General features: G+C 41.1%; 1 protein-coding gene across 3 annotated transcripts in view; it reads right to left on the reverse strand.

Moving 5' to 3' along the window:
* Positions 1 to 2,477: 2,477 nt before the first annotated feature.
* The window catches only part of PAMR1 (peptidase domain containing associated with muscle regeneration 1), a 56,387-nt gene continuing 30,989 nt past the window's right edge, over positions 2,478 to 27,875 (reverse strand). The window contains exons 7-12 of one of the 3 annotated variants that reach the window (XM_085321877.1): positions 13,312 to 13,482; positions 10,442 to 10,654; positions 8,872 to 8,938; positions 6,494 to 6,726; positions 4,813 to 5,108; positions 2,478 to 3,518 (exon numbers count right to left, since the gene is read on the reverse strand). In XM_085321877.1, coding sequence (XP_085178003.1) covers positions 2,982 to 3,518; positions 4,813 to 5,108; positions 6,494 to 6,726; positions 8,872 to 8,938; positions 10,442 to 10,654; positions 13,312 to 13,482 — 1,517 coding nt within the window. In that variant the 3' untranslated portion in view covers positions 2,478 to 2,981. Of the gene's footprint in view, positions 3,519 to 4,812; positions 5,109 to 6,493; positions 6,727 to 8,871; positions 8,939 to 10,441; positions 10,655 to 13,311; positions 13,513 to 27,875 lie in introns of all 3 variants that reach the window. The other 2 variants (XM_085321879.1, XM_085321878.1) reach the window with 2 other exon arrangements.

Below are 27,875 nucleotides of genomic sequence, written 5' to 3' on the forward strand. Positions count from 1 at the left end.
GGCCCGGCCCGCTGCGGCGCTGCCTGTGGAAGTGACTTCACCCACATACGGCCCCCAAAGCATACAAAGGGAGAGGCACAGGTCCAGTGGGGTGAGGAAGAAAGCGGGAATTGTGTGGGTTTTTTTGTTTTCTCTTTCGCAGCAGTCTCTCTTTTCGGCGTGCCTGGCCCCTGTCCTCCGGGGGAGACGCGTTGCTATCCCTGTTGTGCTATTTCACACCCTTTCTCCAACAGATGGCACAGATCCTCACCTGTTTGAGAAGAGATGGTTGAAATAGTTCTGCATCTTAAAAATAGATCCCAGCTATCAAAAGGATTAGTGATTCCAGCTCAGTTTGYTTTGCTTTGTTTTGTTTTAAAAGATCGATCTGCTGCTTTTCCTCATCAGTGCAGTTACATCTCAGCCCGCTCTGCTCAGGCAGTCGGTATGGAGCTACTGYGCATCCGCCTGCCGGCCAGGATGGACGGGCTGATCTAAGAGGCTGCTTCTGTCTATAATTCCTACAGATACTAGGCAYTGTATGGATGCATAGGTGTATGTATATGGCTGTCCATGAGTATGTGTGAATGTATGTCCTATATGCCCAGCAGCCTCCRGCTATCCATTGCCAGATCTCTGAGTGGTTGAAACTAAATGCAGAAGGGGTTCAACACGGAGAAGTCAGAGGACCAGGGAGTACCAGGCCCAACTGATCTTTTGAGAAAGCAGATGAATCAGAGCTAGAATTAACATAGGGCTGGAATTAACACAGACTTTTTGCTGACCTGTGTGGACTGCAAAGCTCTCAAGTGGACAAATCCAAGAGGAGAAAAAAAATTAAAGCCTGTTCTTTTCTTATCTCAGTTCTAGCAGTGGAAAGCAATAGTAATGCTATGCAAAGCAATGCAGCTATGTTGCTATAACTGAGAAAAGAAGCAGGTCCTTTATGGTTTCTGCTTTGGATGAGAATTTCTCTTACCGGGAGAACAGAGACTCTCGTTTATTCATGGAAGAGCTCTCACTGAGCAAGCCATGCTCCAATAAACAATCATATTTCCTTCTCATTCTTTCATTTCAGTCTTCATATTAATGTTAGGAAGAAACATATGTTGACCTGCAAGTTTACCCCTCTCCAAAACTGTCACCTAATTACCTCTAACCCCTTCTGTCAGAGTGGGAGTACCGTACATTCCTTGGCACATGTTCTTCCCAGCGGAGGAATGAAACAGATCTGATTTTTCACATTTAATTCAGAGTTTTTGTTACTGTGGTTGCCATGCAGTTTGTCAGCCAACCATAATCTCCTGGCAGGAGGAGACAGACAAACAACATAAGCARAGAAGTAATTCACTGTGGTTGTAGCCCTTAAACTTTTGGACTCAAGCAACAGATCATCTTGCCCTATCGCCAGTGAAAATAAACGAAGTGCAGAAGCATAATACATTAAGTCCTTTGCCCATGAAAACAAAATAAATTACGTGGAGCTACCTCCAATACTCATTGCCCTTTTAGCAGTGATTTTCAGATTCGTAAGTAGGTGGAAACTACTGAGTGCTAAGAAATTCTAAAGAAGATTTTCACAGCATCAGAGAAAGCAGAGCTGAAAACAGACTTGTTAGCTTATAGTATCTGTAGTCATGCAATAGTCTAGGCAGAACATGACTTCAGGAAATCCGAGTCTTTCTTGGTGAGAGCACTAAGTCCTTTCATCAGATCCTCAGCCTTCACATCTGACTGCTGTCTRTATGCTTGGTTTAGGCATTGTAATAATGTTGAGGTCCCACAAATTCCAGGGTGTCACAGATGATCTATTGAGGCATCATTACTGATGGGAGACATTTCCCTGCTCCCCCTCCCCAACTTAATCTGGGACTTATCTCCAGGCTTTAGCCACTACTGAACAGAAGAGAATGATTTAGTGARAGAACAGTGATAAGGAACACAAGGAGACAAAAGTCTCTTCACCAGACAACATGCCCAGTGGAGAATCTTATGCTTTGATGCCAAACAATGCAGTCAAGAAAAATCCCTGCCAAGAATGAAAACTGAACATTGTTTTTCATGCTGAAAGGCTACAGGGGAGTTACTTTGCCACTGATGTATGTGACTGGATGGAAACCAGAACTTCTCATRTTTAAGGAAAGTCTGCCCCAAGGCGTTCATAGGTCTTTGAAATAATCCGCACGGGAAGAGCTTTTAAAAAGTGTGTTTCAGATTCTCATCTGTTCAGAGTACAAGGTGCGAGCGAATTCCCCAGACACATTACATTGCAACGGCTCATGTACAACAATAGCAGCACTGGATGTATTAAGAAAAGTAAGAAAAGAAAAGATGTTGGTTATTTATGCAGTAACTGAATTTTGTGCTAATTCTGCCTCTCAGTGTGCCTGAAGAGTCTCAAGTGAAAGTTGCATGCAGACAGGCAGGGACAGTGTGACCCCTAGAGTGTGACACAGAAAAAGCAACATGGACTCTAAATAATGTCAGACATGGGTATGTAGGTTAAAAAAAACCAAACCTTCGTTTATTTAAATGTTTAAAGTACTTGGGAGGGAAAAAGATTACATTGTACTATGGCAATACAGACAGCATGTACCATAACAAGCTCATCCATCGTAATGAATTCAGGCTACTCTTCCAGCCTCCTAATCCTCTCAGTCACACAGATCTTCAGGAAAGGCTGATTTCTCTAGGGGATTCTGCACTACAGAATAATTTTAGTGAGAACTCGCTATCCTGTTTCTGTATGTCAGACTCAGGAGCAGAGCATCATCCTCCCACCAGGGGAGAAAGCCAAAATACGTCAAAATGCTCCATGCACTGAGACCCTTTGTCATGGGTTAAGAGTAGCCTGATGGAACAGCTGGTCCTAGGACAAATTATTAGGGCATCTGCCTTAACCTTATCCCAGRTGTGGCTCGTCACTGGGATGAGAAGCCTTAACGCAGCAGAGACTGTGAGATATATGATAGTTATAAAATGCCATTTCCAGACACAGCTTTTTATTTCAGGTTCTTCTCAATCCAGTCTTTGAAAGGAAGAGCTTTGGTGTAGCCACTGTAGAGTTCGAGGCCACAAGTTTTATCATAACCCCAACTCACTAATCCCATCAGGTGCCACCTTAGCTCAGGAGATGCTTTTCCTGGCAAAGGTATGGCTGCAATCCCACCAGTCTCAGCAGGGCAGATATTAGAAAAGGCTGTGTGGTCCTGTTTGGCACAAAACATGCTGTCAGTGATGCTGACCTGTATCCCATTATCTTCATACTGTTGCTCACACAACAGTGAGTCCACCATCCGAACAACTCCCATGCGGATTGTGTCATTTTTGTATCCAGGATCTTTAATATCAGCCAATACCTTCCAGCCAGTAACCATTATTTTTAAATCCTCTGTGGATGAAGTCAAATCATGAGAAGATGCCAAGCAAATGGGTTGAACACGACTGCTGATTCTGGCTTTGTCCAAGAGTTTTATGATAGCTATGTCAGAGTCAAGTAATATAGGATCATAATTGGGATGCACTATGATGGCAGAAATCTGGGGAGGAACCACAGTAGGAAGAATTGTAGGGTTAACAACAGTGGAAAATCAACAACACTCTTCCCATATTTCTACAATTTATTTTAGCTTATTTGGCATTCTTCTCTCCCTTTACTCCCAAAATATTCTTTCATCATAGAGCTCACTCAAATGTCTGCTTCCAAATCAAAAACACGTAAAGAGATCAAGCCTCTTTTCTTAAGGGCTTGGGTTGTTTTTTTTTTTTTTTTTTTTTTTTTTTTTTGCTTGGGTTTCAGGCCAGTTTCTATTGCTTGAAACTGCTCTTAATGAAATGGAATCAAAGACATCTTCAGTAGAGTGGGAAGTTAATACGCATTCAAGATTTTCCACTCTTTACTGAAAAGACTTTGCCTGTCATGTCATCTTCAGTCTGTAGAATTCAAATTTTGAGGGAAGGGGGAAGACTCGTAATTAAAATGTCTCCTTTTTGTAATTTACCTATCTTCCAAGCCCCCAGAAGAACAGTAGCAATACATAACATAATGCTGGAGCCAAATCTTACTGCTAGTTACCTTGAAGAAACACTACAAGAAGGAATAGGATTTTCATAATGAAAGACTGTCAAAAAATAATCTAAGAAGATCAGAAAAAGTTGCAGCTAGAGAAAGAAACCAAAAAATTTATATATAAAATAACAATCACATTATCTATAAGTCACTGGATAAAATGCATTCATGAACTCACATATCCCCCACTCCAAAGAAAGAGACAAAGCTGAAATCCCTGTATTTCTCTTCTTTTTGACTTCACCCTTTCTAGTTTTAATTCAAGCAAAACAGTCTGGTGAGCCTGAGGTGCTATATTTGGAGCTGGAGTCAGCTACAAACTTTTTTAGAGTTTGAAAGTCTCTTTAGAGTACACTCAGTGTCAGGACTGAGATGCAAAATGTATCCATGGTGTCAAACCAGAATCTAGAGCACAGGTGTCTCCCTATAAATAATGCTAACCACTATTGACAGTAGCTGGCTCTTCTCCCATTTTTCTGGCAATATCAGGCAAGATCTAATGGCCCATAGAATCTGGACTATTTTCTTAGTCATCAGTGTTAGGGGGAGCCATGAGAGCTGGGCAGTGTAAGGGAAACTTAATGCACTGCAGCACGGGCCCTCCTTGAGCCATGACAGTTCTGACAGTTGTGTCTCTAGGTATGCATTTCAAAGAACAGTGTGTAAAACAATATTTATCCAAAGGATAATCTCTTTCTCCCTAAACAGGAGAATGTGATCAACATGTGTCTGTGCTAGTTACTTTCCGCTCCCACCAGACTTACTCGCAAGTTCTGGATGGTCTTTTCATCTCTGTCATCATCTCTGTAGTATTTCCCYAGAACTACCTTGAGTTCAGCTGTCTTGAGCACGATGGTCTTGCCGAGGTCTGTGACGCAGTGAGCTGCCACTACCACAGTGCGCTCGTTCACCAGGGCCCCGCTGCAGATAAGGATCCAGGTCCCCTTCCGGAGGCTGTTCTCCTTCACCCCGTTGGCTGTCCGATAGATTGCCGCTTGCCAGGGCCACCTTGTAGAGGTCACTGTCTTTTGAAGAGTGATGTTTTCTGCTTTTCCACAGACTGAGGAAACATGAACCAGGAGTGAGGTAGTATGTCCTCCTCTTCAAAGAATCTGAGTGTCACTCTTTCTTAGGAATCCTAGATTCTTAGGATTCCTGCTTAGGATGTGACTCAAGGAACCAAACTGCAATGGTTAGCATGAGGCAKAGATTTCCTATTAATCTTTCACTTTTACCTGCAAAATTCTAGCATATTTTATATAGCTGTAAAAGACATTYATTTTTTTCCATTATTATCTGAATTCCTGGCTAAAGTAGGAATGTCTGTTTAGCACTTGMGCAGGTGAATTTTCATGACCTTTTCAAGCTGCACTACAGAAGGACCTGGAAGGAACACCACTGATTCTTGCCTATCCTAAATCACCACAAAACCAACAGTGTACTAAAACCTGTCCTAGGCAGTCACAAGGTGACTGTGGGGTCATCTCCTAGAACTGACCTTGGCACAGCTGTGTTCACTCCTATAAGGACAGACTTCTCTTAAAGCAAAACCTTGAAGCAAACGCGCATAAATCAACAGCCATCTCAAGGAAATAAAAAGAGAAAGCTATGCCTAGCCCTAGGAATATATTACCCTGGCGTAGGTCTGGGGTAAAATTTTCCACAGTAGGAAAGGTTTACTTCAATTCAAAGGGTTGCATCACATGGTCACATTTTTTTAATTTCCCTTAGGACAAATGGGTTTTTCTGGGATGCAGTGTTTACATGCCCATAGCCAAAAGGAGTGAGTGAAATATGTCTCAATACTTGGGATAATTTCAAAGCAAAACTACAGATAAGAACTCTGAGAATCTGCATGATGTTAGAATCTACCTTCCACAGTTTGTTTGATGTCAGTAGTGATTCATACCAAATCCTATAATGTTATTATCCTGCTTACTATGTGCACTAACTCTGGATAAGATTGTCTGGTCTTATATTTTGCAATATAAGCCCTTCCTTAGCAGAGTATATTAAAGGAAGGACCTTTGTAAAATGCAGGCTTTCCATTCTATTGCTTAAACCTTGATGTCTTCTTAAGCTGTGTGCCAAAGAAGAGAGATGAAAGGAAAATCACATTTGCAGTAAATAAAACAGGAAAACATGAGGTGATAACTGGAAAACATTTTCAAATCATAAGAGGACCCCCATTACGCCTTTTACTCAATAAAAGAGTAGAAGAAATGATGGCAAATTATAGTGCTGAAAGCTTGATTCCTTTACCATCAGAAGTTCTACTGATGGGTAAAAAGAAATCCATATATCTTGCAAGCTTTATTGCTCCTATTTCCCATCTGGAAGCATAGATAGCCTACAGTGTTAGGATTCCCTAATTATCTAAGATGAATACACATCCTGCTCCCCCTCCTCCACATTTCCCCTCCTCCCTCCCCTGTAGAGACTCACTTGGAATACACACAGGGGCCCTCCCACTCCATTTTCCTGTCTTCAGACAAGTCCTCCTGCTGCTACCCAGGCGGCGGTAGAAAGGAGAAATGCATTCATACTGCAGCTGAGTGTGCAGATGCTGGTACCCCAGGGGCAGGTCTCCAAATGGCAGTGCCGGTTTCTTGGTTGGATAAATTTCAAGCTTTTGCTTGCTGAATGCAGATGAGTAAAGTTGATGCAAAGGTGTTTCCCTGTTGCAACACAAAAAGAACACAGAGTAATAATAATAAGACAAAAACAATCCTTATTGTAGATTTATTATCAGCTGTGTTAAATAGCATTTAAAAACATAAGCAGTTAGCCTGCTTATGAAAGAATAAGGCAAAAAAAAAAAGAAAAAAAAAAACCACACCTTTCCAACATGGTTTAGCAATATTCCCATTTACATCTCTGATATTTTGGGGTTTTTTTTAATGTATATACCTATCTTTGTCTATAACATATCTATTTGTGTGTCTTTTTGTTTTTCATTTTACAGTCTATGGATTGTATCCAGTTGCTTCTGAATGTGGAACAGTTCTTGCCATTCACAAAAGGACTGGGATATCATGTTTTTAATAGAGAAATTAAACTGGAACTTGGCATTGCCATAATTACTTCTCCCTGGAGAGGAGTTACACACATCTTTTCTCTGGTGAACATTTTAATAGGCAGTATTAGAAATCAATTCAGATTAAATCATGTTGATAAAGTTCCTTGATTTACCAATTAACAGAGATAATTACTTCACCATAGAGACTTCATGATTGCAATAAGCACTAAGCTTCCATTTAGAAATTGTACTGATTAGCTGAAACATGGCACACAATGAAAAAAATAAATACATGCATCAGCTTGGATATGGACCATGAGTTTGACTACAGTCATACTTAAATCTTCATCACTTAGAACGTGCTCCTTGCACTAATGCTTAAAACCTTATATATCCAGAAAAAGCTATTTACATCTGCAAAATTCAGCAAAATTAATTTCCCTTGAGATTTCTGGTACTGTCTGCATCCAGAAAAGTCCTAAGAATGGACTTTTCACATGGCAATTCCATTTCTGGTCACTGAGAGACACAGACTGTCTCTATCACATAGAATCTGCGAGATGATCTATGACAACGCTCAAGGAAGGCAAAGTGTTAAGAATGAGAGCAAAGGTGAGTTTTGCTGATTTGGGAAGAGGGATGAGAGGTGCTGTGTGTTCGTGCACAGACTGTCTGGGTCAAATTCCCTACCTACATGTGACCTTGCATAATCCATACTTTGCCTCCCTGTTATTCTATAAAATTGAAATACTACTTCAAGAGATAAAAATAGTTCACAAATATAAGATGCCATCGTGGTGCTACAGAAGTGGGGACATATATTTGCTCTCATGCAGCAAGTTTAAGCAATCTGAAAATATTTAGCATAAGACCTGTGTTCAAAAATGATTGGAGAAATTTAAGGAAAAATAAATCTCCTGATGGCTACTAAAATCTGCTGATGGCTTCCTAGGGCTATCTCTAAGACTCTAAGTCACAGACAGCTGGAGGGTGTGAGAGTATTCACCTTGCTTTGTTCCTAAAGTCTTCTCTAAGCATCTGCTACTGGCCATTGCCAGAGACAGGACAGAGCTTGAGCTGGACTTTTATTCTGAACTGAATTCTTAAGACCAAAGACGAGAACAGTTCTTGCACTGCATCTAAAAATAAATGAATCCTGCACTGCAAAAAGACATTGAAATGAGAAATAATTCCTTGGATAAAAATGGACTTGCAGCACAAGTAGAAGGATTCAGACTGAGCTCATTTCAAGAAATCAGCAAAAGGGCACAGGCAGACACTGTCTGATTTTTCATTCCTTCTCCCTCTCCTGCTCTCCTTCCTCCTCTCTCCCATCCCAAACCCAACTTTATATCAATTGTACTGCATTGCTTTGGATGGTGAAACCTAATGGAAGTAGACTACACTAGTGTGCCTGCTTCTCTCCTTGCGCTGTCCCCAATCATTTCTTCACTAAGACACCATGTTTCTGTACTTTTAAATGGAACACTAGCCCCAAGGAATTTTTCTGAGATAGTTCTTGTTGTCTGTCACTGGCTTGCAAGCCTGATTCCAGAATCATGCAGTACTTTGCACATCTCCAGCTGTGCATAACTTTTTGGCTGCCTCCAGCAGCTTGCAAACCTGCACTTAATCAGACCTCCCCTCCCAGCAGCTGTCATTGCTCCATCATCAGGGCAGCTCACCCCAACTGTTTTGCACGAATGGCTGCTCAGTCAGGCTAAGGCACGCAGAGTGGAAAGGAGACGAGGGAAAAAGCAATCACGTTTTTCTTAAAACTATAGTTGAGGTATTGCATTCTCACCTTGACTGAACCTGCATTGGAAGCACTTTCTGTCTCACCAGGTCAGAGATCTTTGGCTCTCTGCAGGCTAGAAAAAATACAATGTTGCACAGTCCTTTTCCACATTCAGAGCTCAAATGTTATGGTTCATACACCTTTCCACCCTTTCAGGTCGCTAGCAATAGCGGATCAGTTCCCGCAGATCTCTAGATCTATCCCAACCCTGGAAACAAATGAGTATCTTCTGTATTGGGCACTTTCAACCATGAAGGAAGTTTTCACTGTCAGCATTTGAATGTCAGATTTATACCACTACAACTTACAGTTTGCAATCTGAGCAAACTTTTGCAAAAATATAATTATACAWAAAGTATTTAATGTCCATCTCCCTAGCAATTTAAAAGCTAATCCCAGGCATACAGAGAAAGGCAGCACAGTATTAAAGACTTTTGCAAGCCTGTTTGCTTGTGGGCCCTTTGGGAGGAGCTGGGGAGTCTGATTTAAAGGAACACCACAGAGTTACCTGAATATACAAAAAATAACAGAAGGGAGATCCAGGATTTCTAATTTTGCATACTAAATTTATTTTAAGTGGAGGATAAAATATCCAGCTGTATCAGTTTAAATGATTTTGCCAGGATCTCTTTCCTGCTGCACATAGCAGAAGAAAAGGAATCTTGCAGGATGTATTTCATCTGTATGCCTGAGTATGGTCCCTCATGTTCTGTGGGATTTAACAATATCTAGCTCTTTGTGATTACTGTATATGTTAACCTTTATGTCACTATCAAAGTTAACATCAATAAAGATGCTTTCCACAAATGGAGATGATTACATGCTTCAGGGAGAGAGTACTTCCATCTAAAATAACAGAATAAAGCAAATTCCCCAGAGGACAGATATATTTCCTTATATTATCATTACTTCGGTTAACAACAATCTATTAAAGTATGTTTCAAAAAATTGCTTCAGGAAAATGGATCTGGCAGTTCCCCAGCCCAAATTCTTTTACCCATTCAGGGCTCCAGACATGCTTTCAGTAGCCCCAGGTCAACAGCATAATTCTCTTTCTAGCAATGCACTTAAAGATGTGTTTTAGGGTTTTGATGAATACAGATAGCTTAAGCATCCCCTCAAGAGATTTTTTCAATCATACCTTCAAGGATGCAACGTACAAGCCTGGCGTTACAAACCTCTATGCTTGCAGCTGGGCCCATTGACTTGAAAGGACTGAGAGAGGAGAACTGGGCCCTATGACAGCAAGTCTGATGAGACAATTATTTCCTTCTATTTCAGCTTCCTGCTGATCTTCTTTGATTTTGATCTTACACAGTTTTGATCCTAACATGAGGGTAATAAAGGTCTAGGGAAAAATTCCTCTCTGTGTTTAAAGATGAAAACATCTGCTGGAATCGAGCTGAGTTTAGCAGCCAGTAAAAGTTGGCAAACTACCAGCTACTGAGGTATCAGGTGTCAATCAGAGGGAAGCTTAGGAAAACTGATTGTTTGGCCAGTGTAAATTATATAAAACAAACTCCAGTAAAAACATAGCGGTTTTTATGGGTTCTTGTAAAAAAAGATTGTAAACTACCTTTTATGCAGATTGGCTGTTTCCCTGACCATTCTCCATCGTCTTGGCAGGTCCTCTGTTCATTCCCACTAAGAACATACGAGTTGTTACAAAAGAAAGCAATGACTGTGCCAATTTTTGCATAGCGTCCATTCAAGAGCCCAGTGTCTTCTACCACTGTTCTGTAGCCATTGAGTGGGCCACCAGGATCTGAGCAGTTTTTTTCATCTAGAACTAATGATAGGGGGAGAAAAAATAGTAACCATTTTATCAAGTTCACAGCATTATTTTCACCTGTCAGATTGCTTGACATTACACGCAGTTGTTAAAGATGCCTTTTCAAGACCCATGTGGGATCCCAGTCATAGAAAAAAAATCAAATATTAAAGGAGCAATAGTAATACAGACGTCTGCCTACAATAAGCGCTTTAGTCTTTGATGAAAGCATAAGATTCTCAACTTGTTTAAGAGTCTCTCCAACTTTGCTGATAACCCTGAAAAGCAGGCTTGACTTTACATGATATTAATGTTCCATGAACTTACACAGGGCTGCTTCCTGTGCCTAAAAGGATGCACTTGTAATATTTGCAGGGAACGGGCCCTTGGCATCCATTTACCATTTCTGTTCTTTCAATGCTTTATGGGCTTGGATAATAAAACTAGACTACTTAATTTTACTTTTATGTTTGGTTGTATTTCAGTTTCTTAGCACTGAGAGAGAGATCTCAATAATCCAGGGAAATACTGGAATTTAAAAAGAATATATATATAGGCATATATACACACACACACACATATTTGTATATATATATATATCTAATACTGATACTAAAAATTTAATATGGAAACTTATTAACATGAGGTTCTGCCTATAAAACCTCTTTTACTTCCTCCTTCCCAATATTTTTTTTTTAATTTGTTATTTTTTTCTTTCAAAAAACTTAAATTTGTGGCCTAAATCTAGATGACAGTTTTGCTAAGTAATGCTAATAAATGCTTTTCCCTATATTTTTCCACCTCAGTTCTTTACATTTAAAGCCAGAAAAAGGTGCATTTTTTTTCCCTTGGATTTCATCTCTTAGTTTTCTTGTCAGGCTGACATGCAATTCTATTTAATTTCTCTGTTTGATGTCTCATTACGTGATACCCTGTGAACATCTAGTTTAGATAGTTAGTGTTGGTGCTGTTCTGTGTGAGAAGACTGAGAGATGGATCAGTTGTCCAGAAATTACCTCTTTATATCATTGCTTCAGAACTGACCCTCAGTTCACAAAAGCTCCAACACACAACAAACCACTTAAACATTTATTTTAATCCCTGTGAAAGCAGCACAGCAACAGTGCATCAGTACAGCCCTGAACTGGTACCTATATCCTCATGGCCCCAGACAGAGCCCAGCTCAGCACAGCATGTAAGCACATAGCTAACCACAACAGCACATGTTTAAATGAAGAGCACGTACCCTTAAATCTGAGTACATAATTCAAGTAAGCACATAATCACTGCTTTCTTTAACAGCATTGGATTTTAGCACATGCAGAAGGTTATATATGTACTTACATATTTTTGCATGTAAGATTCCTACTCAGGAAACAAGGAGAGCTGAAGTTCCTCACTACCAGGAGAAAGGCAGAAGCAGAGTCTGTCTCCTTTTAATTGAGCTCCTTTTCTCCTCCTTATCTCACAGGCTCTCACTTGTGAACCACAGGTGACTGAAAACTTACCAGCTGAAGAATACAGGGATTCACCCACCATATAATGCTTTATTTGCATATTGCTTTCTCTACTGATATCTAGCTTACACACCCCATCTGATGAGCAGAATGTATGTTTTCAAATGTACTTAAGCTTGATCAAGTAAGTCTACATACTATACCTTTAAAAGACATTCTCTTATTTCACTCTGTGCATATCAGTAACTTCAGTAATAATTACCTTTTGCCTAAATTCAGTGTTATGACTTCTTGAATGGATTAAACATAAAAAGAAGCCATCTGGGAAGGAGAGACCCAAATTACGCCACATAGCATTTCAGTTAATAGCCATGTCTAGATATAGATATTTAGCCAATGACATCATGCAGCAGAGATTTTAGCACAAACCTGTTGGAACTTTTTCTTTAGACAGAAGAATGTCTTATGCTTGCTCTTTCAGATGAACCTATATACAGCTGTTTCATGACACTCCCCTAAAAATTTGCATTACTTGCCATAACACCCTAGTGAAAGCACTTTTCCAATTGATACAAAGGATTTTGGAATCTGGAAATAAAATTGTGTAATACAAAACAACTAAAGAAAAATTAAAGGTCTCTTTGGAGGGAAGAAGGAGTTTGCAATTTCACAGCTGAATCTATGTGAATCTATGTGATCTACTGTAGGCGCGCAAACTTGCAGAGCAAGAACAGATGGAAGCATTTCCCTTCTAAAAATTTTGCTCTAGCATGGGAATCCTGTTGTAATAAGAGTGAAGTCTTCATACAGTAAGCCCCTCAATCGTCTCCACAGAACACACCAGACTTCTGCAGAGAAGGTATCAGAGATACAGTATTAACAGAAGCAGCTATTCATCGATGCGTGAAGGCCCTCTCTTGGTTTTGGCCATAGAAATTTCCAGACTRTGTGAGAGGATGTATGCCTACAGTCTTTGAGGAAATTATTTTTCAGTCGCTTGATGTTTCAGTCAGACCTTTACGTAAACCAGTCCTGCAGGCTTGGGCTCCAGGAAAGTAAATTTAGAATCACTACTGCTTCTTAAAGACAGGAAGACAAAAGAACATCATGCTAAGCCATGGATCTACCAAATTTCACGTGAGATTTGGATATTCCTGGTTTAATGTGAATACAATGGCTGCAACATTTGACAAGAATCAAAACTTAAAGTGACCTTACCACATTCAGGATGATGTGTTGACCAGCTCCCATCAAGCTGACAGTAGGCAACACGGCTGCCTTTTAAGCTGTAACCTGCGTTGCACTTGAAGTAAACCTGGGCCCCGTATTTAAAGTCATCTCCTTCCACAATACCATGAGCGGGAGCACCTGGAGTCCTACACATCACCACTGACAGTTCAGATATTTCAAAAAAATCCACTTTATTACAAAAACAGGACTGTGTTAGGATGATTCTTTATTTAGAACATTGAAAATTGATTAAAATGGGCATAGGAGTCAAAAGTACAAGATTCCACTCTTTAGAAAATTGTTTATAGACTTCAATTCAACACACACATACACGCTCACTTTACAACGCATAGCTAGATCCATTCAGTTCTCTGTGATTACTCAGATGTGTGAACTGATCAAGCACATAAGTATTTGTAGCATTAGGACTCTTATTTCCTCAGAATATTAAAATTTAAAGCACTCTCCATCTTAACAGGGGTTTTGAATGAACTACCATGTTTAGTCAACAACAAAATTAGATCCTTAAAACCTTTATATTGAAATTCTTTTCAACTCTTGCTTCTAGTTTTACATACATTTTCAGTTAACCTCCCTGAAATATTAAAGCATCATTATTTATGTAATCAAACATTATCATAACACCATTAAAAAGAAACCTTGATATTTACCAAACCGTGATATTTAGCCTTCCCATAGGATTTACCCTACTGGGAAAATACTGAAAGCGAATGGTGTATTTAATTTCTACAAGTAGTAAATATTAGATTAAACATCCTGAGTAAGACTTCTCTGACGACATCAAACCAGCCATATTAAACCAGACAAAAGGTCCATCCAGCACAGAATCCTGTCTTCAACAGTTGCAAACAGCAGATGTTTAGGAAATAATATAAAAATAGAGCAAGCATAGGGAATACTTTCCTAGTGTACTCTGCCATCATTCAGCAGTCTGGGGATGAAGCACTTCTGAACTACAATGCTATCTTTGGGTAAAACATATTTTGGTGAATTTTTTTTTACATGAATTTGTCTACATACCTGGTGTCCACAGTATCCTGTGGCAATGAGTTCCATACACTAAGTGTTGTGCAAAAAATACATTGCCTCCTTTGTTTTTAGCCTTCCATCTGACAATTTAATCTGATGTCCTACTTTCTGTGTTCTGTGTCCCAGAGAACACGCATGCCATACTCACCTTCTCCAGGTCACTCAGAGCAAAGTTTCGTATGGACAACTGCATCTCTCAGTGAGAGATTTATCTACGCATATGTTTTGCCGCTTGGGAGCTGTGCTACTCTGTCAAAGACAGATGAGTATTACAGAGATCATCTCTGCTTTATGCTTTCCTAATGTGACTTCTTTTTCTCTTTTGCCTTGCAGATAATGGATCTGGACTCACAAAGAAAGTTGCTTACTAACCTACAGCCAAATTTTGATCCTTTCATTACCAGAAGAAAAACCTTTCTAAAGCCCCAGCCCTGCAATCCTTACTCAGAGCACACATGAATGCATCTATTTATACAGAATGTGGACCATCCAATTATTCGCATAAGGAAGAGATTCTTGAGTGAGTAACAGGCCTAAAGTAGAAGCATTCAGAAGAACAAGAGTCCACAGAAATTCCTCTCATTTTGCAGATTACTACAGACATCAGACAATGAGTTGGCAGAATCACTTGTGCACTAGTAAGCACAAGCCTTGCAAAGGAAAACTATCTGACATTTGAGAATTAGAGAGGGGCCCAGACTTACTACTACAAATCAAAACACATTCAGTTATGGGAGCTGAACATTTTCTCTTGGCTGCAAGCATTCTGCATCAGCAAAAGAATAATGATAAAAATTCAATAAGATTAATTCCTAGAATGTGATGTTTTTTCATGTGAAACATACCCATACATGTACATATATAAATATGTATATACACACATACACAAATGAAAAGGAAATAATGGGAGCATAGATTTTCAAAGTGTTCTAAATTCTCAAAACACTTCTCCCCAGTCATGATCTCTGCATTCTCAGTCATTTCCTTCATATCTTTCTTTGAATATCCATTTATTTCATTTCTATTTCTCTCTTTCAGTGTGAGTCATACTCAACTTGTCAAATGAAAAAAAGAAAAAGATTAGAAACATCTGTGTACCATTCAGAGTCTTTCTTTTTCCCCTAAATACAGGTTTTCTGTATTGCTGTGGTCCAGCTCTGCAGTACGAATGTTTTGGTGCTTTTGTGTTCTAGGTCCATCCTGGGAAAATCTTCACCTAGCTACACTTACTCTCTTCCCATAAACTATAAGCATTTGATCTAGTCCAATCTCCTAAATACTTAAGATCTGTAGTTTCTCATCTTTTTGATTTTCACTGAAGGGAATCTCTTTAGATTCCCTGTGCCAGTGCAACCTAGCTGGAACCACTCTGTTTTGATTTACCAGGTAAATTCAGCATGTTGTGCACAGATTCATTTGGCAATGGAACAATGGACTGGAGCAGAGATCACGAGATCTCATCAAAGCTGCACTACTACGGCCATGGGTAACTTACTTCGCGTGCTGTAACTACCAGATGAGAACGTCCCGTGCTCACACGGATGTTATGAGCATTAGCTCATATCCACTTATGTCCCAGAGCCACTGTGGGGTTTCTCTTGTTGCAAAATAGTTAAGTATTATTAATAGACATGTCCTTTCTATTACCTGYGCCTCTATCTGCTGGTTGTCCGTTCTCTTGTAACACAGGTTCTTCCCTCATGGTGTACCCTGTTCTCTAAACTCTGCTTTTGGAGGGGCAGCTACTCACTTTATCTTGTCTTTGGATCATTTTGTAAGTTCATTTTTTCTCTTAACAAATTAAAACAGTTTTGAATCTTGAGGCGTTCCCTGGATCTCACTACCACCGCTGAGCTATCCATTTTCACCTATATTATCGAGCCTGAAAGTCACATAAAGTTACTCCAGTACATTCCTCTACTGCTTTGAGTTTGAGTTACTCTGTAACTGTTCTTCCTTCAGTCTGACTTGCCTTTTATCCCTTTTACCTATTGTGTTTCAGGAAGCTCTTCTGCACCCCTTCCCTTCACTTGCGAACACTACATGCTATGAAGTTTTGAATGCTTATTGTGAAGAGAATCCTAGCCCCTTGTGTGCCTCATCCAATTCCCCCCCCCCTTCTTTTTTATTATTTTTTGTGGATGGCTTCTCATCAAGCCTATGACTTTGACAGATTCTCACATCTTTCAGGTTGTACAGTATATTCCAAAGTGTTTTAGGGCAGCCTTCTTTGTTTGAGACATTTTATTGAAATCTTTCAACATCTTCCCTGATGTAAGACTATACCCAGCTCTCCAACAGACATTTCTCAAAAGTCAAAAAGAAAGAAAAAAAAGGTACATTTTGTACCTGCCATTCATACCTAACTCTGCCCTTACACTTTAGTTACACAAACTAGCCATACAATTCAACCACCTGAGCTGACCCAATTCTCTTCAGTTTCTAAGCTCTGTTAGTGATTTGCTATTATGTCAGATTCACTTGCTTAAGCAGAAATGGCCTGATCATGGATCTACTGAATATCTCTGAATATCAGTCCTGCTCCTACAGCTCACATCTGCCATCCCTCCCCTGGCCCCCACCACAACCAGCCATTGCCATTGCACCTGATATCAGCCCCCAGTTACACCTGTGCCTGGTCCAACCCACCGTTCCTGGGCCACTGCTGAGATTGCTCTGTTCCACATTAAATTAGTGATTCCTGCCGCCCTGCCTGCAACTCTAGCTTCCTACCTTAAAAGTGTCTTAAATGCTTGCAGTTTGTGCTGTGTTTGGCCATAGCATTACTTGTCAATAGCAAAACAAGAGAGGAGAAAGTAGAAAAATCTGTCTTGATAAGGAGGACTTTCTCACTGACTCAGCAGTGATTAAAGAAGGAACTGAAATCTATAGGTCTTATCCTACTTAAAGGCCTGATAAGCCTTGCTCTAGTGTCAGTGTAATGTCCTCTGAACAACAGTCACTGCCCAGCTTTTCATAAGGTTAATACCTAACCTTTCCTCTCAGTGCACTTTGCAAGTTAGACAGAGGCAGAAGCAAGCAACAAGGCAGACAGCTTCAAACAAAATTATCTGAATAATATCTGTGAAATGTACCATAAAGTCAGTAAGACTCGCTGCAAACCATAAGGTTTGAGCCCATTACTCATGCTATGGGTGTCACCACACCTATAAAGTCTGCATTGACTCTGGGGACTTTGTATCTAGAAAGCTATAGAAAAACTGAAGAGAATTCAGCAAAATGTAAAACTAATGATAGAGAAATATGAGCTTGAGGAAAGGCTAAGAGCTAAGAATGCCCAGCCAGACTAAGCAAAGGCCAAAAAGTACAGTAATATGAAAGCTAAAAACAGGAAGGATACAGAAAAATATTTAAAGAAAGACAAAGAGGAATGTCCAGACAGGTTAAAATTAAAAATGGAAGAATTCTTACTGAAAAGGTCTGGAAAAGTGTCCTTGACAAATATTTGAAGTGCAAAGAAGAATGTAAGGGGAAAAAATATAAGCCTTCGCATTTGAAAACCACAAACGCAACTCAAAAAAACACTGGAACACATTTTAGAGAGAATGGGCCTGTACTAGTTAGTCCCATGTGAGCTAAGCAATTTTTTTCCAGTTTTAATTTTTCTGTATTTTGCTACATAATGTTGTTCCTGGGAAGCTGCATAATTAATGTATATAGGCATGTAGGTAACCCTTATCACTTTAGTGTCTGAGCCAAGTATTGACCTGATACAGCTCTGTACAGTTCATAAGAGAGGAAAGGATGAAGGCATAAAACTAGGTGGCTACAGGCACCTCTAGCAGAAACGCTGAGTTGTGACAGCCCTTTTATTAGAGAGAGAATAAGAAAAAACAGAGCTGCCTCAAGTGTCTGTTATACAAACTCACAGATTCCCAATAAAACTTATTACTCTTCTTGCCTCATACCTGCCTGCCTTGGAAAACGAAAAAATATTTCTGTCCCATATGAAACATAAAAATGGCTCCTCATTTCACATATAACTTTCTGCAATGAGAGAAAAACTGAAATAGAGGAACAGTAAGTTCCTGAATTTTTAAGAAAAATGTTCCATTATTAATAAAACAGTGCAGATTCCTCTCCTTTTTCAATTATGTGTAGGAGACATTCCTCAGATCTGAATTATCTGCCATTTAGAAACAGTTTTCATGCTCATTTTATCACCAGTGAGATAAATTAGATGATCTCCTGAGCTGCACTTTTCTTTCTTCAATGTCCTTCAAATCCTGCCTGATGGAATTATCATTTGCTCTTGTCCCAGGGTCCCTTCATTAAATGAATACCATTTTTTTTCTGCTGTCTTCCTCTCATCCACTTCCTTGTTAAATAATATATACCCCCTCACACATATCATACATAAGCTCTAAATTCTGCATATCCTGTTCAATAATATATTGCATGCCTGAAATAAATCTCATTTCTCACTGGTGGTACTAAGGCAACATTTGCATTTCCATTTTGTTCCCCTGAAATGTTAGGTGCAAGAGCTTGTAATTGTATTTTTATTTGTTCTTAATTAGCTTGCAGGATTTTTTAATGCTGCTGCTGCTGCTAAAAAAATTGATTTTGTTGCATAGTCCCAAGTCAGAGCTTAGCTTTCAGGCTGACCTGTGCTAATGTATATAGCACATTTGTCTATCTAGTGGCTTTGGGGAAAATTTTTCTATCCACTTGTAATATTGCTTTCACATAAGGCACGCTGGCAGGCTCACTGGAGGCCAAACACTGAAAATGGCCACAGAAACTGCACTTAGTAAGGAGCAGGGGAGTAGAAAAGCTTCTGCTGTTACGGCTCCTACTATACGGGTTCTGCAGTGAGAGAGAGCTGCAGGCTCACTCTGGGACCCAGGATGCCAACATCCTAGTCAAAACTGCTCTCATATGTCAGAGAGAGCTTGACTGAGATTTGATAGAAATTTAAATGAATATCCTTAGAAACAGAAGTCTGAAACATTGTCACCTAGCCGCATCCAGACATTTTGTCAGAAGAAAGCCTAAACAATATGCTTTTTTTCACAGAAATGGTACCATGACCCAACATGCTGCTGAAAGCCACAGCAGCCCCGGAGCCAGAGCAAGGCTGTTCAGGGAACCTTGGTGCCAGAGATTTGGATCCAGAGCTTTTGGGACTCCTGGCTCCACGGCAGTCTGCTTGGCAAGGTGCTCTGGAGCCAGCAAACCTGGAAGCCCCAGGAATCACAGCTTCAAGACGCTGCTGCTAGAGGGAGTGTGACAGGCAGATTCTGTAGAAGTGGAAGTGATTCTTTTTCCTGATTAAGAAAACAAATTAAAGAAAATGCATTTCCAGCAGAAACATCAAATCTTCTGAAAAATGAATTTACCACTAAGAAACCATTCTAATGGAAAACTCCCAGGCAGCAGTAGCTGCCCACACTTCATGCAGCTCAGTGATACTTGCAATCGCTGCCTGTTGCCAACCCTGCTACAGTCAACAGTGGTAAATCCCATCAGGTTTGACTTCTGGCCTCTAAGTCTCTTAGTTGATCAAATTCTTTTTCTTGGTTTAACTTTTGTTTCAAGGGCATAGCTGATTAGGTGACTACCTGAATATCATTCTACAACAGCTCTTAAAGTTTATAATCGCCGTATTTCCAAGGTCCTTATTAAATGAGTCTCTATCTGCATTTTACTGCTGGGAAAGCTTCAGCATTGAGACATGTAAGTGATTTACCTGAAGCCAGGCAGGGAGTCATTGGCAGAGGTTCGAACAGAGCTGCTATCTCCTGATATTCTTAGTAAGTAAGTTTACACTTACTTTGCTCAGAAACCAGCTGCAAATAATTATACCACCATGGAATCCTACACAACATTCACAGCAACAGCATTTTGTACTAAGGTGATAAAGCCATATGGGAGGAGATAGTTCAGTGTCCCCGAACGCAAAACACAGGAGCTAAGGGAGGAACCAACTGTGAACAACTTGGCACTTACTGGTGGGTATCACAATGCCCTTTCCAAAGCCCCATAGTCAAAAGCTTTTCAGAATTCAGCTTCACTCCTAGCACAGCTTACTCTCCAATCATCTTGCCCCACGAGCCCTGTGAGTCCATGAAAATCTCTGACACCATTTATTCCCACACTTATCCCCCTTTCCCCAGTGTGCATCCTCAGGGTGAGGACGCTCCAGATTCTCACCAGGTTTGCTGGCAGAACAGAACTGATGTGGGGGAGGACTCAGATGGCTCCCCTGAGACATAATCCCACTGCAGCTTGGCATAGCTGCCCAGAGACAGTCAATGCCTAACACATAAACCCACAGAGACTAACTTTAGCCAAAAGCATAAGGACATTCGCTGTCAAAATGTTTTTGGAACGGCTCTGTCCTCAAGGAGGGAATGAAGTGAGGGATTTCTGGAGGGCATGGCTGAAAGTGCTCCAGAGTTATCACTTCCCTTAAGCACTAAGCAGGGCTTTCAAGCAAATATACGACCATGGTAAAGGATCTGATGAAACAGCCCACCATCATCTGCCATCCGGAGGCATTGTGGCTCTGCCCTCTCCTCGGCACAAGGCAGTACCCACTCTCTGAGCCTGTCAGACTTTGATGCATCAGCTCTTATGACCAGGGAGAAGCTCCAACTCCATATTGATGCTTTAGGAGTCCCTGTGTGCTAGCGAGGCTCCTCTCTGCTTAGAATCTTTCAAACCTCTCACCATGCCAGGACTGTGGGCACATCATAAGTCCGCTCTCAGCCACACGGGGTAAATGAGGCGCCGTGTCAGGAAGTAGAGAGCAGGCAGGGGTCTCAGGGTTCCAGGGAAGGTAAGTGTCATGCTGGGGTGATTGATGATCCTAAGGCAGTGTCCCTCCCAGCAGCTGAAACATGAGAAACCTGCTTTGTCTAGCACCTAATAGAACAAGCTGTGTCAGTTGTGGTGGGAATGTCCTCCTCCCCATTACACCGCTGACAGTCACCTTGAGCTTGTGATGAGTTCAGCATAGGCTTTGTTCCTACAAGGAGCTCACTACAGGATGGTGACCACAGTTAGGTTTAGGAAAGAGCCTGGCATCCCAGGAAGCTGCTCTCAAGATCAACTCTTAGCTCAAGCATTTGTTAATAAAGAGTAGCAATCACTCCAAGCATGGTACCGTAAGTACATTAACCTTCTTGCTATCACCTTCCTGAAGTACCCAACCTTCCTATTCTGGACAGTCCCGCTGACTAGGAATCCACACACTGACACCAAGGCTAGCCATCCTTATTCAGACCCTGGCAAGACCTGGATATGAATGACGGTCAGTAAGCAAAGCTAGATGGCTTCAGCTTTGCAACATGTAGTCATTCTTCTTTGCAGCAGGAACAGCCCACTGGGAGCTGAACCACTTTGGAGGAGGCAGTCTACGTCCATGTGCATGGTCCATGCCTGAGAGGGCCTGGTGATGTCTAGCTTGCTTGCTTTTCTTCTTGGTTGCACTTCAGAATTTTACTTTTTGGACTGGCAGACTCTGGGTTTTAGGTGAAAAAAGAGTGTGATTACAATTTTTACAACCAGAAATTAGAAGAGGATGAACAAAGAAAACCAAGAATGTTAAAAACTTGGACTAAAAATGATTTTTTCAAAGCACGGAAAAAATAAGTGCAAAAACTAAAGCATATCCTGTACAGGAAAAGACAATGAAACTACTGTGATAGAGAGCTGTTCATAGTGATGACAGTTTCTGGAATAAGAAGTACTCTTCAACCTCCAAGAACAGGAGGACTCTGAACAGCTACAGCTGCACACCCACGCTGAACTGCTCTGCCTGTGCCAGGCCTGTCACCAAGATGCAGCTGAGCAGGTGAAGCTTCACACAGGGCCTCAGAGATAAAGCCAATCTCTATCACACCACAGGCACTGTGACAGGCAAGGCTAAGACACAGGCAGCTCCACAAAAGTGCGTGCCTACACCATGGTGATTTCAGTTGCTAAAAGAGCGAACAAGTGACTACATGTCTTTGAGAACCTTTTGTATCAAATGCAAGCCCTGGAGAAGTCCCAAGAGTATTATTCCTCAAAAGTGCTGCAGGAGTTTCAGTGGCTTCCATTCAGGTTGCCAGTAAGTGAGGATTTTCAATCAACTCTCTGCCCTCATTCACCTGTTTCAAAGGACCTGGATTTCCCCCCTCCAGTGTGCCCCTCAGGATATTCCAGGACACGTTCTCCCATCTCTATGTCCAGCTCCAGCCACATTTCATGTAGAAATGCTGAACAGACAATTCACCACATAGATTTCTGGCCTTAATTTATTCCTCTGAAAGAGTTCTGGAAGCTCAAAAGCTCTTCTCATTGTTGAACTTTGCCAGTCTTCACATTAATCTTGGAAATGTCAAAGGAAATCATAACAACAGCAGTTGATCAGCTAACCCAAAGCACTACAGATAGTAGCTTTCCAGTTCTGCTTTCTGAGCCTCTTTGCTTTTGCAGTGGTTCCACCAGCTAGGAATAATTACACAAAACTATGATGTAATCCCTACTGAAACCAAAATCTTTTCATTCCTTTCCAGCCAATTGGAATTCACCCCTGATGTTTTCCAGCTCCCTGCTTCTGTGAATGAGACAGTATCCATGTGAAAATATGCTTGGATCACCCACTGTGATTTATTCATCCGGAGGCAATTTGGAGGTTGTTGCCTACAATTAGCCACTTGATCTTTATCAGCATTGTTCTTAGTCCTTAGAAAGCTGTGTCTCTGGATACAATCTTTCCGGTATTTGGATGGCCTATTTAATTATACAACTGGACCTGTTTGTGCATGGGACATTTGGCTAAGTAAAATCCCAACAATCTTCACCATTCACTTTCTCTATCAGCAGCAAGAACTAATATTTAGAACAAGTTCTCCTTGAAAAACATTACAGTGTCAGACTGTAGAGAAGACCATTACATCTGCTCAGGGGGAAGACTGTAGGGCAACAGAGAAGCTGATATGCTCATTATTGTGCCAAATTACAAAGGAGAGTAAAGCACTTTGAGGTGTTTCATTTTGGAGATGTCAGCTTTTCAGCAAAGCAGAGACCAGCCTAGACAATGCCAGATTAGAGAGACACTCTAAAGAAAGGCATGTTGCTTTGAGACCATGTTTGTGAACATGCATTAAATGTAACAGGAAAACATTATTTAATGGTATAGAGTCACTCTAGTGTAGCTGACAGAATGGTTTACTCAGCCTTTTGCAGTCTTCTAAGCTGGATTTGAGATAGAAACAAAGATTTGGTATTGCCTGTTTAAGAAGAAGAGATCAAAATTACCAAGTGCTAAAATGAGAGTATAGGGAAAAGGAAAATGAAGGGAACTAAAAAACAGGAGAGTACTAAGGAAGTGGCAGAGCAATTTTGTTGGCTGTGAAAAGCAGTTGCTTAGCTCTTGAAGAAATCAAAGAGGAGTATGGGAGCCATAAGAAAGAGCAATTGGGATGCTGCTTGATCATTTGTGTCATCATTCCTACCGCCTGGGGCCATTCTGCCTTGGTAGTGTTTTGTATCAGCTGCAAGACAGTGTGCAAGACAGTGAAATCCTGACCCACCAGCAAAACAAAGGGAAGTGTGTGAGGTACCTTTCCTCAGAGATGTGTGAGTGCAAAACCCTCAAGGAGGAACTTTGGAAAAAATACAGGGGAAGGCTGTCAGCATTTAAGCATAATGGTTGTTCCAGAAAGCTTTCCAAGTAGTTTTAAGGCTATCACAAAGCATTACAAGAACCTGCAGTCTGTACACTTGTACCTGAAAAGCTATGAACCATGTATCAGCAGTCTTAAGAGAGCACAAGTATTAGGTAGAGGCAGACACCTCAAATCAATAATCTACTCTACCTTTATCTTATTTCTTCCAGCTCCAAAGAAATCACAAGATATACCTCCTCCTTCTCAGCTAGGAGGCAGGAAACATCTCCCTCAGCAGCTTGTAACTGCACATCAGCCCTCCTTAGCCTGTAGCCTTTGCACAGGGTCACACTGACCCCAAAGTGTGTCAGTGACGCTGACTCTTACTTGTGGTCTGCCACGCAGTTATGCTGCACTGAAGAGCTGACTTGTGCCACAAACTAGAACAGCCTTGTAGGGAGGACTTAGCCTCAGGATTCAGTGATGAAATGATGGGGAAAACTCTTTTTGTCCTATTCAGTGTGGGAGGGGACACCTGGAATATAGCTTGAGCTGAATTGTCACTGATTCTTCTTTCCACATGGCAAGTCATACCAGGGAGAATCCCATGGATGGTTTTATTTCTCAGACATATTACCAGATGGAAGAAAATGCCCAGGTTTATTTTGGGGAGGAGAAAGTGGAGATTTCCTGTGAATTAATTTAATGTGCTTTAGAAATACATCTCCTTTCCTAGGACAGGCCCATTCTTGGATAGATTATATTAAGGGAAAGACAACATCTGATTTAGATGATAGCAATACCCAAGGCTGTGCTCTGAGCAGAACACCACATTTTTTACCAGGTATTTTTCTTTTCTGAGGAACTAAAAATCTGGCTAGTTAACAGACATTGAGAAAACCAACAAAGGGATAAGAGTAAACAATAAAGGTGTTGTGCTCTCTGTCAGCCTTGTATAAGCAACACTGCAGTTTCAAATCACTATAGAAACATTACGAGATTAATCCACTGCTAAATGGTATTCTAGCCCAATCCAACAGTTGTACTGACAGAGCAGAAGGAAACATCAGTCCTAGGGACCAGTTTTCTGCAGTCTGATGCTCAAGCAGCAGTGGTTTAGTGATTCCTTCAGAAGAAACTCAGATAGCAATTTCCATCCTCAGCCATCAACCTCATCCTTCTCCTAGCTGCTTCTGCCCTCCTATAGGGACATCTTGGCTGTTTGTGTAGCAGATGCTGAACAGCTTTAATCGATAGCTCTGTGAATTAAGATAACCCAAAACTAGTATTGGATTTAACTTAAAACACCAGACATAATGTTTGGTGGTTCAGCAGCGCTATATAAATAGCTATGGCATCCTTCTAACCAAGGGAGAAACCTCCAAGAAAGGTACTGAACAGAAAACTGGGAGCAGAAATCTTTACCATCATTTGAATTCAGGAACTAAGAGCTATTCATGGTCTTTCCTCTTAAACACATGATTCTCCTGGAAAGAAATATATTGTATTATGGGGCAACATACATAATGCACTACCAATGCCTAGGCAACATCACAGTTTTCTCATCAGCTCAGGAGAACAAGTAAGTATAATTATCCCACAAGAACTAAATGCTGAAGGTGACTTTTTAAACACATCTCTTGAGGCCTGCAGTACTATTATCTTAGGTAGCTCTGCAGAGACATATGGGCCAATAAAGCTTCCTGTACAATTGCATTGGCCATGACTTCACTGCAGGATTATCTCAACCTATCTATAACTATTTGTCCTCCTCAACAGCCCAGCCCATAAAGAGCAGCTTAACTGAGTAATAGTGCTCAAGACACAAGCAACTATGCTATGTTTCCTCTAAGAGCGATTTCTAGAAAGGTTTTGGAGAACAAGCAGCCCCTGAGTGCATCTTGCCTGTGCTCATGCTATAGCATGGTCATATGACAGGCTAGAGAGTGATGATGGTTTAAGCTTTAGCATGTAACCTCTAACGGATCCGCAAAACCTGAGAACTGTCTCATCCCAGTTAAAGGCTTTTGCTGGTGCATAGGTCTCAAGGAAGGGGAACTTTGTACTGTGATATTGAAAAAAGGCCTTTACCAGCCTTCACTTCTTAGCAGCTCCAAGTATGTGGGTATTTTGGCAGTGGGAATTGGGTTCTTATTTCCCATGTTAAACAGGCAATCCTGTAGGGAGGGCAGTAGAAATGTGACAGTGATCTCACCTCCTTGACATACCCACCAAAAAAGCCAACTTTTCACAGTTCAGGAAGAACTCTGTGGTTTTAAAAAGGCTGTAATAAGTTCTTTTGCACAGGGAAAAAAAAGAAGGCAGAGCTAAGAGTAGGAAGCGCAAGAGTTGTATCCTTTTTCAGACCATTTTCCATAATAAGACTGAATTCCAGGTCAGAGTGGTGAGAGAGGCTGGGGTCAGGGGCATTTTGTTACACCTCAGCTTGCCAGTTGTAACCCTGTAGCAAACACGCCGCCTTGACACATGCTGCAAACGGCACAGCACATACCAGCGACTATAGACTGCGGGATAATGGCACTCCTTGAAATCTATTAGTGATAATCCTTTTTTTTAAAGAAGAAAAAAGATCAAGCACTCCCTTTGAAGGTTCTGCATTACATGCCCAGGTGAATTTTTTTTTTATGTCCAGAACCGCTGCCCTGTGCCTAGTCCTAGACTCAGCTGAGGTTAAAACCGTCTAACCCATGCCAAGCACTGACAGTTGGGCTCACTCCTCCTATAGCAGGAACAAGGCAGAGTGTGGGGGAATGTTAATGCTTTCTCCCTATCTAAACATCAGTCAGTCAGTTAAGGGGGAGGGCATCCCTAAGACCCAGCCCCAGTCACAGCCATATGGGGCAGGCAGTGGAGAAGAGCCCGGATACTATTTTCAGAGGCTTTCTAGAACATGGTGAGGCCAGCACCAACAACATCAAAGGCTACAGCAAGGAGTTAGTCTACACAGCTCAGCTGGATTAGTCCCTTCATTAGGATGCAGAATAAACTGTTTTTTCTTGGCATACAGGAGTGAGAAAGAGAATGAAAATGGAAATCAGATCCGAGCCCTGAATTCTCCATTCAGCACGAGATCTCCTTATTAGCGTAGGAACTCTAGTTTGCCCAGCTTTGTTTGAAATAAAGGTAACAGGAAATTTCAGGGCAGGAGGAGGTCAAGGTCCTTCACTCTGGGGCCAGCAGGCCCTGGGAGGACTCCTGAGTGAGAACAGCCCGTCCCAGAGGAGCATGATCTCAGGGTGAGGGTTTGCCATGGGGCACCAGGAGCACCGTCTTGCTCCAGCTGCTTCTCCAGCAGGCAAACTCAGCACCGGGACTTCAGAAAAGACCTTTCTGAGATTGAGATGAACAACAAGCAGTTGCCATGCTGTAACATAACATTCTGATTATTAACAGGCTGAAACAGTCTGACATTCAAGCGGATGCAGTTCAGCATGCCGAGCACCAGGATCAGGCCCCTCATCAGCTCATTACTCYTTCTCTAACACGTAACGTTTGAGGAAGCTGCTGTTTGAGGATATTGCTGGATGAGAGAACAAGACGATCTGATTTTTCTTATTTCTTACGCTCTGCTTGTAGGACTATTTGCATTGAAATCCACAAAGGTCACACAGAAAAGCCTGAGTCTGGTCTCAGTCAGGCCAACACGGCTCACTGGAAGGCGCGTGCAGGTATACTGCAAATCCATTCAGATCAGAATGAAATCAAATTACTTTAATGAGGAATTCGGTTTCTCTGCTTACTGTATCATCATAACAAAGCATGCTTATATGTAAGAAGGTATTTGTTACTGATCTRTGGGATTTGTCTTTATTGTATTTTACAAGAGAAGAAAGAAGGGAAAATCTCACTCTGTTGGTT

This window comes from Rhea americana, unplaced genomic scaffold (genome assembly GCF_003343005.1).
Source record: "Rhea americana isolate MKP2758 unplaced genomic scaffold, rheAme1 scaffold_72, whole genome shotgun sequence".
Lineage (NCBI taxonomy): Eukaryota > Metazoa > Chordata > Aves > Rheiformes > Rheidae > Rhea > Rhea americana.